The sequence below is a fragment of the Haliotis rufescens genome, unplaced genomic scaffold (genome assembly GCF_023055435.1).
Source record: "Haliotis rufescens isolate VD_foot unplaced genomic scaffold, xgHalRufe1.0.p SCAF_3, whole genome shotgun sequence".
Taxonomy (NCBI): Eukaryota; Metazoa; Mollusca; class Gastropoda; order Lepetellida; family Haliotidae; genus Haliotis; species Haliotis rufescens.
In genome coordinates this window covers 5,527,086-5,538,308 of record NW_025964001.1, presented here as the reverse complement: position 1 = coordinate 5,538,308, position 11,223 = coordinate 5,527,086, and the positions used below count along the sequence as shown (strand labels likewise).

At 44.3% G+C, this 11,223-nt stretch overlaps 1 protein-coding gene across 1 annotated transcript; it reads left to right on the top strand.

The window, feature by feature from the left end:
• Positions 1 to 3,004: 3,004 nt before the first annotated feature.
• On the top strand, positions 3,005 to 9,737 carry LOC124131814 (solute carrier family 46 member 3-like). The gene is made up of 4 exons (XM_046495298.2): positions 3,005 to 4,227; positions 6,219 to 6,302; positions 7,501 to 7,657; positions 9,051 to 9,737. The coding sequence occupies exons 1-4, from the start codon at positions 3,111 to 3,113 to the stop codon at positions 9,178 to 9,180; spliced, it is 1,488 nt and encodes a 495-aa protein (XP_046351254.2). The 5' UTR covers positions 3,005 to 3,110; the 3' UTR covers positions 9,181 to 9,737.
• The last annotated feature ends 1,486 nt before the right edge of the window (positions 9,738 to 11,223 follow it).

Genomic DNA, 11,223 nt, shown 5'->3' with positions numbered 1-11,223 from the left:
CTGCTTGTACTAGTCCGGACTGATGCCGATTTATAGTGCTAGCTCACTGAGGTACCATGCCGCAGTTTAACATGAATACCCCACTCAGACACAGTATACTGACTCCGAGCCGACCAGTCCTTGCTTTAGCCCCTTAATGCCGAGCGCCAGACAGGGTAACAACAAGTACCATCTTTTAACGTCTTTAGGTATGACGCGGTCGGGGATGGAACCCCGGACCTTCCGCTCTTCGGGCGGACGCTCTACCACTATACCACGGAGGCGGTCAACAAAGATCTGAGGACATCCCATTACGAGTCACGTCAGAACGACCACACACGTGCATGCACGTCGCTATATAAATGCAATAATCTTCGACGCGACGTTAAACCCCATTTCACCTCACCTCAACTCACCTAATGCATGTACACTCGTCAAAAAAAGAAACGCACAGGTAGTATGTTGTTCATTGAACCTGACTACACAAAACATCCGTTATATAAATTGGATATATGTTTTTTGAAAATGTTGGTGGCCTGATATTCGACAAACGGTGCGTCAAAACGCTGCCATTGTCGATTTGCAATGTCTTAAACGGCATTGTTTTCACCTGTGTTAAAAAATGTCATGGAGGTAAACAGTAAAGCAAAATGCACGTGCAAGTTATGGCATCCGTAACTCGTGGTAGTGGCTATAAACAGGCAAGCAAGAGCCAATAATTTGTCATTCAATTGTCAACATTTTTCATGTTCGAAAATGCCGAGACTCAGCGCTGCCGATCGGAACATCGCCATAGGACGTATCCAAAGAGGGGAAACGCAGTCTTCTGTTGTCAACGTCCACCACAGCACCATTTGCCGCTTTTGTGCCCGATACACACAGATCAATTCCATTGCAGACCGTCCGAGAACCGGCCGACCAAGAGTTACCACCCCTGTACAGGATCGCTACATTCGACTGTTCCACCTACGTCATCGCAATGCCACTGCCACGGAGACTGCAGGACGCATTCCTGGTTTGAGGAGGGTATGGGACAAGACTGTCAGGAACCATCTTCGCGAGGCTGGAATCCGACCCAGAAGACCAGTTATCGTGACTGTTTTGCATTTTTTTTTAAAATGTTAGTGCTGATTTCGTAGACTGTGGAATAGAGCTAGCCAGAGCTGGCTAGACTTGCTTTTGTATGCGTTTCTAGATTGTTGTTTTTCTCATAAAATAAATATATTCCACAGTCATGGTGCAGGACTAACGTTACCACCACAATGTAACAAGTTGAAAGTATTAACGTGACAAGAACCTGGTTTGTTGGAACTTTTTCCAGAATTAGGTAAGGAGCCCGCATAAGACACTCCCTACGGATGTAGACACCGCCCTTGTCCGCCATTGTCCCTGCAGACAACCTGATATCATGAGTAGCATCTATGGACAGCCTTGACAGACAAACAGGCGTGTCTCTAAAAGTAAGTGTGTGTGTGTGAGTGAGTGTGAGTGTGTGTGTGTGAGTGAGTGTGAGTGTGTGTGTTTGTGCGGTGTATGTATGTATGTCTGGTGTGTGTGTGTGTTTGTACGTGTGGTGTGGTGTGTTTGTTTGTCCGGTGTGTGTGTGTGTGTGCGTGCGTGCGTGCGTGCGTGCGTGCGTGCGTGCGTGCGTGTGTGTGTGTGTGTGTGTGTGTGTGTGTGTGTGTGTGCGTGCGTGCGTGCGTGCGTGCGTACGTGCGTGCGTGTGTGTGTGTGTGTGCTTGTGTGTGTGTGTGTGTGTGTGTGCGCGCGTGTTCGTGTGTGCGTTTGTACGTGTGGTGTGGTGTGTTTGTATGTTTGGTGTGTGAGTGTGTGTGTTTGTTTGACCGGTGTGTGTATGTATGTCTGGTGTGGTGTGTGTGTGTTTGTACGTGTGCTGTGGTGTGTTTTTATGTTTGGTGTGTGTGTGTGTTTGTGCGGTGTGTGTATGTATGTCTGGTGTGTGTGTGTGTGTTTGTACGTGTGGTGTGGTGTGTTTGTATGTTTGGTGTGTGTGTGTTTGTGCGGTGTGTGTATGTATGTCTGGTGTGTGTGCGTGTTTGTACGTGTAGTGTAGTGTGTTTGTATGTTTGGTGTGTGTGTGTTTGTGCGGTGTGTGTATGTATGTCTGGTGTGTGTGTGTTTGTGTGTTTGTACGTGTAGTGTAGTGTGTTTGTATGTTTGGTGTGTGAGTGAGTGTGTTTGTTTGTCGGGTGTGTGTATGTATGTGTGTGTGTGTGTATGTGTGTGTGTTTTTTGTTGTTTTTTGTACGTGGGGTTTGTGTGTTTGTTTGTGCGGTGTGTGTGCGCGCGCGCGCGCGGTGTGTGTGTTTGGTGTGTGTGTGTGTGGTGTAGTGTTGTGCGATGCGACGCGATGCGGTGTGGTGCGTTTGTATGTGTGTGTGTATAAGCGCCCAGTAGTCTATGAGGGTCGGCTTACCTTCACATGTACCACATATTAAAGGAGGAACGATCACCATTATGTACGCTTGCAATAATACAAAGGTTCCGTCATTCGTACAATCGCTATTTTACATTTACATCTTATGCACCTTACCACCATCGATCGTTTACGATCTCTAAAACTGTAGTTAAGTGATTGAATGAGTGAGAGTTGTTTAACGTCAGCAATATATACGTTATATGCGGGAAGTCTGTAAATAATATAGTCCTTACCGGGAAGGTTGCATGTGCAATCATATAAGCCATCGGGTCACGTGACAGCAAGGGCATAAACTGAATCCACATGAACCACACAGTTGTTGCTTACGACCAGTGAGTTGTACTGTACTGAAGTCCATGGGGGGAATACCTTAGCACAGAAAACAATCACTTGCGCCAATACTGACTAGATGGTCTGTCTGCTCCAGATTCGAATCCTCACAAGCCGCATTGAAATAACGGCAATAGTGTAAAGTGCGTTGTTCAACATTCACTCACTAGCTCACTCACGACAGATTACGAGCGTATAAGCATAGTTTGTCCATCACTCATCCCGACCTAGTAACTTTGATATCTGTATCTATCCATATACGTAACTGTGTAGGCACAGATTACAGACAAAACGATAACCTGTGGTCATTACCCACACAGAGAAGTGGCTGCTGGTGTGAATAACCTTGCCTGCTGTCAGTATGGAGTCAACGCCGCTGCTTCATCTTAGGAAAGATTCAGAAGACAGAACCAAGTTGGGAAATCTCCTCAAGGCCAATATAGTGTTCTTGACCTTTCACTTGTCTGTTAATATGAGGAATCCTGTTCTCAACCAGTATCTATATCAGCGTTATTTAAGCGAGCTAGAGGACAATGGAACAGATACTTCCTCCAACAACGTAACACCAAAATGTCTTGTCAACAAATCAGATCCTGCATACCTGATTCATCTTCAAGCTGAAGAAATGAGTAACAACATAACAGTAATGTTCGGCTACATTGGCACACCGATGTGTATCATAAGTTGCATACTGCTTGGTTCGTACTCCGATTATATCGGGCGACGGATACTGTTTGTGATTCCATTGATGGGCGAAGGTATTCGCAATGCGCTGTGTACAGCTGTCATGTACTGGGACATGGACCTGCGATACATGTATATTGGAGAAGCCATCACCGGAATCATGGCCGGATATAATGGTGTAAGTCTGGCCAGCTATGTATATACCGCGGACAACACACCACCTAAAGCATCCCGGACGATTGGAATGGCTGCTGTAGACTTTACAACATACTTCGCTGCTGCTCTTTCTCAAGCCGGAACTGGATACTTTATCCAATATATGGGCTTTGCATGGCCATCTTTTGTGACAGCAGCTCTTGTATTTCTCACAGTCTTCTTCGTTATTGTTATACTTCCTGAGACCGTTCCTCTTGAAAAGAAACAGTCGCCTTGCATTGCACCAACTAAAGCTATTAAGAACGTATTTGGATTCTATTTCTCCAAAACATTTGGCAGGAAGAGGTCATTGTTTTGGATAGCGTTCATAGCGTTCTTCATCACATATGTAGGTAATTCTGGCACCGGATCCATAGATTATATGCTGCTTCTTAATCAACCGTTTTGCTGGGGTCCAGAGATGATTGGCTACGTCAATATGGCGGCCATGCTACTATATCAGTTCCTGACTGTTGGTGTGATCAAGCTGTTTCACATGTGCACAGGGGACGAGATGATCGCCATTTTGACGGCACTGGTGAGAGGGGGATCCGACGTTCTTCACGGCCTCGCCTACACTGATTACATGATATATGCACGTGAGTACTCTGTGTATTTAAGTTCCAGCAACGTATAAGTGCTAGTTGCTTTCAGCAAAGCTGTTAACATTCAGGTGACACGCAGTCATGTGAACCCGTGGAGAACCGCGTTCGAAGAGGTCTTCAGCATACTATGCTTGCCGTAAAAGGCGATTATGCTTGTCGTAAGAGGCAACTGACGGGATTGGGTGGTCAGGCTCGCTGACTTGGTTGATGCATGTCAGTAGTTATAGCCCATACCCTGGTAAGCAAGCCAGCAGGAGTAATCTCCTCTACCGGAAGTGCCGTCATCTTTGGATTGGCGAAGAGGGGCATGCTGGGTCATGCGTGCGCTTCCAAGATGGCGTCACGGACGTGTGGTGGGGGTGGTTGTGGAGGGGGGGGAGGGAGGAGGAGGGAGGGAGGAGGAGGAGGAGGGAGGAGGAGGAGGAGAAGGAGGGATGGAGGGAGGAGGAGGGAGGAGGAGGAGGAGGAGGGAGGGAGGAAGGAGCAGGAGGAGGGAGGAGCAGGAGGAGGGAGGGAGGGAGGAGGAGGAGGAGGAGGAGGAGGAGGAGGACCCACTCTCCCTAAAGAACGCTTTCATCATTGCTTTGCCTACCAACCACAACAAAAAAACTCATCCTCCTCCACCTCCTTCCTCTCCCTCCTCCCCCCTCCCTCCCTCTTCCTCCTCCCTCACTCCCTCCTCCTCCTTCATCCCTCCCTCTCCCTCCCTCCCTCCTCTTCCCTCCCTCCCTCCTCCTTCCTCCCCCCCTTCTCCCTCCCTCCCTCTCCCCTCCCTCCCTCCTCTTCCTCCTTCCTTCCCTCCCTCCTCCTCCCTCCTCCTCCTCCCTCCCTCCATCACCACCTCCTTTCTTTTGCGCTTTTCTAATGGAAGTACAGGATTTTACGTGCGCTTATTTTAATTTTGAAGTGGAGGATTTTACGAGTACTTCTCATGTCCTCCTCCTGCCCGGAACCGGATATGGCGCCCTCTTGGAGGAGCACGCCTCCCCGGAACCGGACGTGACGGCATCTTGAAGGCATGCGCACGCCCTCCCGGAAACGGACGTGCCATCTTCGATGCGCAAGCATGACCCAGCATGCCCCTCTTCGCCAATACAAGATGGCGGTCTTTCCGGTAGGGGAGATAACTCCTGCTGGCTTGGTTACCAGGGTACGGGTTATAACTACTCATGTCATCGATCCCAATTACATGAATCGATGCTCATGACGTCAGTCACTGCATTGTTTGGTCCAAACTCGTTTATTTACAGATCGCCGTCATATAGCTGGAATATTGCTGTGTGCGGTGTTAAACAACTAACAACAAACGCAGTCATATGACAGAATAAGTGGTCAATGTGTCTTTAAATGTTCAGGTGTAATGGTTATGTTGATGTCATCGCGTGATGCCTTAGAACATCTCCGATAAAAACATAGTATGGAATCCTTTTACATTGTTACAAATACCATTTATACATAGCTGTATAGTTCTTCCTTATACTCGTGCTACTTTAAACATGACCTTAAGTTTCATTAAATGATGTTTCTCCCAAAGGGAGTAAAGTGTGAGTGATAGCTTCATGGAAAGCACCCTACACCTGCCCTCATTTTTTCTGTATGCTGTTAGGGCTGGAACGGGTAACTCGGGTACTCGGGTCGGGTGGTCCCTGTGTAGGACCCGGATTCCCACACGTCTACCCGGACCCGTGGTTAGTCACGTGATATATTGTTTAGTGGCAAAAATTATTCGCATTCCTTTCTGACTTTATAAATGTGAATAGAGATAAAACTTCAGTCAACTTCAGTGTATGCATGACCAGATCGTTTTAAACCTGTATCTAAATACATTTTGCCAGGGCTATGGTTAAACTGTTCCATTGGGACATTTGTACCCATCTCTTGAGCCCTACAGCGGGTACCTAGGTAGGGTCGGGTAATAGTTTGGTACCCGGGTAGTAAATTTGGACTCGTCCCAGCCCTAATGCGTGTGTCCTTGTGCCTTACAGAAACTGTTCTGGCAGCACTAGCCGCTCCCTTGTCGCCAGTTCTCAGGGGGATTGTGTCCAGGATGGCCCCAGCAGACATTCAGGGTAAGGACTCACCATTCCCTTCATGGCTAAAGTGTACATGATGCGCAATAATATGGCTGGAATATTGCTTTTTGTGGTGTAATACCATACTACTTAAGTGAGTGAGTGAGTATGATTTTACGCCGCTTTTAGCAATCTTCCAGCAATATCACGGCGGGGGACACCAGAAATGGGCTTCACACATTGTACCCATGTGGGAAATCGAATCCGGGTCTTCAGCCTGACGAGCGCACGCTTTAACCACTAGGCTACCCGACGGCCTCCATACTACGTAAATTACACTACACAGTGCTCATCATTTTTCATTAACGTTGTGATAGCTTATGTGATTTAGATAGCTCCTGGCTTTATCATTGCCGGGGCGACTGAAGGGATCGGGTGAGCAGGTTCGCTGACTTGGTTGATGCATGTCATCGTATCCCAAATGTGTAGTTCGACGTTCATGATGTCAATCACTGGATTGTCTGATCCAGATCCAGACCACCGTCATAAAGCTGGAATACTGCTAAGATCGACGTTAAACAACAAACAAACAAAGCCTGGCTTTATCCAGTGCACACTGATATTGTAGTATCCATTGTTTAATTCCGAGGATTTCAGGAGCATGTGATTGTTAATCACTATGAAAAAGTGATGATACCATGTGTTCCTGCCCCACCGTTGGCACCCTCAGAAACACATGCAAAGGCAAGTCAAATGTTCACCTGGAAGAAACACGGGAACATAATTATGTTACAATTCAAAATATGGAATTGCATCGAACATGAGTATAATCAATGTTGTGTCAAATTTGGAAATGTCCTCCACGTGTCTGCCATAAAACTTTTTGAAATCTTTACTGAGGTTTTGAATGTTGCAACCCTGACCCTTGGTACGTCAACAGTTGTGAAATGTAGACAACAAAGGCTGCTGGAATATTGCTCGACATAAAGGGAAACTTGACTGTTTGAATGTTTAAGTTATTCCTCACCTGTGAAGAACTATATATCATTCGTAATTATTTCAATTTCATTATCGACCTTGTTGAAGTTGTGTGAGTATTTACTTATTATATTTTTATTATTCACAATCACCCTTCTTGTGTTTGTTGTGATTGGTATTTGTGGCTCCTGATTTGAGAATCGGGATAATACTATTGATGACCAATCGGTTGATAATTGAGTTATGTCATACACTGATATAAGTTTCATTCGTTCAGGTTCTTTGTTTGCGGGACTGACTGTGGCGGGAGTTGTGGCGAGTACGACGGGGCTGGCAGTTTACGGAGCGGTTTATGATGCAACCGTGGAGACGATGCGCGGTTTCGTCTATTTCACGTGTGGTGGAACACGTGTCCTAACAGCCATCATACTTGTGTTAGTACAAACATTATACTTACTTAGTACATGTACCAACATTATTAAACTTTCTGACGTTGATCCAGAGGGTGTGAACGCGCATCCCCGCTTTCATAATAATAAACATTAATGCTTTGTAAGCACTATTTCATTTTGTGACAGTTTCATAAAAATATCACTTGTACCGAAACGAATCAGAGGGCACTATTGTGTTGGAGTTACACTTGAGATCAGAACCTGCACGCTTCCTTTTCCAAGAAGTTCTTTCCGTGCTTGGGATGCCTATTACAGTGGGGTATATTGCATGAAAGTGTGAAACATGTTGATTGCTTGAAAGTGTGACAGATATTAACGTATAGCTACACTGTTACAGGGTGTTGCATTGCTTGACAGTGTGACAAATGTTAACGTACAGCTACACTGTTACAGGGTGTTGCATTGCTTGACAGTGTGACAAATGTTAACGTACAGCTACACTGTTACAGGGTGTTGCATTGCTTGACAGTGTGACAAATGTTGACGTATAGCTACACTGTTACAGGGTGTTGCATTGCTTGACAGTGTGCAAATGTTGACGTATAGCTACACTGTTACAGGGTGTTGCATTGCTTGACAGGGTGACAAATGTTAACGTATAACTATACAGTAACAGGGTGTTGCATTGCTTGACAGTGTAACAAATGTTAACGTATAACTATACTGTTACAGGGTGTTGCATTGCTTGACAGTGTAACAAATGTTAACGTATAACTATACTGTTACAGGGTGTTGCATTGCTTGACAGTGTAACAAATGTTAACGTATAACTATACTGTTACAGGGTGTTGCATTGCTTGACAGTGTAACAAATGTTAACGTATAACTATACTGTTACAGGGTGTTGCATTGCTTGACAGTGTAACAAATGTTAACATATAACTATACTGTTACAGGGTGTTGCATTGCTTGACAGTGTGACAAATGTTAACGTATAACTATACTGTTACAGGGTGTTGCATTGCTTGACAGTGTGACAAATGTTAACGTATAGCAATATTGTTACAGGGTGTTGCATTACTTGACAGTGTGACAAATGCTCACGTATAGCAATATTGTTACAGGGTGTTGCATTGCTTGACAGTGTAACAAATGTTAAAGAATAGCTATAATGTTACAGGGTGTTGCATTACTTGACAGTGTGACAAATGTTAACGTATAGCAATATTGTTACAGGGTGTTGCATTACTTGACAGTGTGACAAATGGTAACGTATAGCTATACTGTAAAAGGGCGTTTTATTGCTTGACAATTGTTAACGTATAGCAATACTGTTACGGGTGTTGCATTGCTTGACAAATGTTGACGTATAACAATACTGTTAAAGGGCGTTTTATTGCTTGACAAATGTTAACGTATAGCAATACTGTTACAGGGTGTTTTACTGCGTGGCGCCAGGTATACTGCGCCAGATCAAAACGGAGGATGTCATCATTAACGACCAGGACGAGAGGGCTCACGTTGTCACACCGCCCCAGAAGCCAGTTGTGGACTCGGAGGTGTAATGTCGGATCTAGAACACTGTCTAAATCATTCCTACATGGACACTGAAATTTTATCTAGTGGAAATAAAACTTGTCTTTTGTACTGAATTTTAGTTTATTGATATAAGATGCTCGATCTGATTACAGAACCGTTACACTGAATGATAGCATGTTCAGATTATGTCATATATTCCAGTTTGCTTAATGAAATCAAGCACTGCTTTTTGAATCGACTCGTGCAGCAGATTAGGTTCCAGCGTTGGTATACGTTATTACCTCCCTTTGACTTCAGCAGGCATGCTGAAATCAATATCAACATTTGAGAGTCGATCCATGTTGTACCGCAGATCTACAGTATTTGTTGAACATTATATTTGTACCATTTCATCAGCTCTTACACGAAATACACACCATTGCCGTATGTTACGATCAGTTCACGACTTGTAAATAGTGTTTGTACAAGTTCACAGATGACTTACTGTTTGAGTATTGTGGAAACTCGTACTCTTTGGAGGCTTGCTTTAATACCCATACATTTTAGACAATTAGCTGCTTTTTAACGTTTTTTCCAGCTTTTGGGGACCGTTCATGTTAGATTTTATTTGTAACAAATATTGGTAATGTTTTATGATATATTTATATTATTATTATGTTTCACCAAAACATTTTCGACTTTCATTCAAAAAACTATGAAGACAAATTACATTTGAACATTAAAAAGAATCGATTATATTACTTTTATGTGTTTTTACATGTTCATTCGTAGTATGTGATGGTTATTCATTTTTTCATATCTTAAAGCGAGCCGACCTATCATCATACTGAAAATAATTGTGTGAGCGCGGTTTGCTTACGTCACAAATCGTCTACCACTAAAATCCTAAAGTGCGTAAAGATTCTAATTTTCAAGTTAGACAACACATAAACTGGGCGGCAAAAGAAGTATAGGTCGAGTTCCATGATCGATAAAAAAAGAAAGAAAAGAAGAGGTTTTGTTGTGAATTATAATATAATCTAGGTGAGGGGTAACAAATGATTGATCAACCACAGTTTAAATGAAATTGTGCAATCACAGGTAATGTAAGCTCAAGGTAAACAATGGTGGGGTATGAAAATTCATTTTCAAAAGTTGTCTGAAATGTCACCAAAAAATTGTCAGACACTCTACAAGTTCATTGTCGACACAGTTGCCTTCAATAGCGTGTATGACGTCCAGCTGCCCCAATGCATGCTGTGATACCCCGCCTCATCGATGACGTCAGTCTTCTGATGACGTGGACTGGAATCCGTTGCCACTCGTCTCTCAGGGCCTGCTGCAATTCTTGTCTGTTGACGGGAGGCTGATGGCGTGCTCTAATCTGTCTGTCAAGATGGTCCCACAGATGTTCAATAGGATTCATATCGGGTGAGTGGGCAGGCCAGGGCAAAACGTCAACGTTCTGCTGGTTTAGAAAGTTCCAAGTCCGTCTTGCAGGATGGGGCCTGGCATTCTCGTGTTGAAACAATGTCCCCTGCTGTTGGTTTTGTGGGGATTGAACCGAATGCTCTGAAACCTGCGTGTTTTGTGTTAATTTTCAACGTTAGGGTGTGTTATATTTGGTGTTTGGGATTTGTCGCGTGTGCTGTAATTCTTTGCTTAGCTGGTGTTTCTTGTCACCTGAGAGGACCTACTGTATAACCAGCTTCATTTCTTTGCCCCGTCACTCCTCATGTGCCGCCACTCCACGACCTAGATTGCACGGAGAAGGTCGGCAAGCTCAGAAACCGGAATAGTAGATTTCTGATTCCGTCTACGGATAGTTTCTCGTCTCCGATGACCAATCGGTAAAACAGGTAGGCAAGTTGGGTTTCTTGTTTTTTGGTTTTAAAATTTATGTTTATGTTTTATAGTTTCTCAAAATCCTAGATTTTTTGCCCGGTACAATAATGAATCGGTTTTAGTTTGGGATTGATCAGGAGCAGTCGCGTTTGCTCTGTGTCAGCGGACACATCTGAGCAGGGTACTACATTGTTTTCATTGTTGCTAGATTCCTGTCATTTCCGAAAACAAGGCATCAAAGTCAA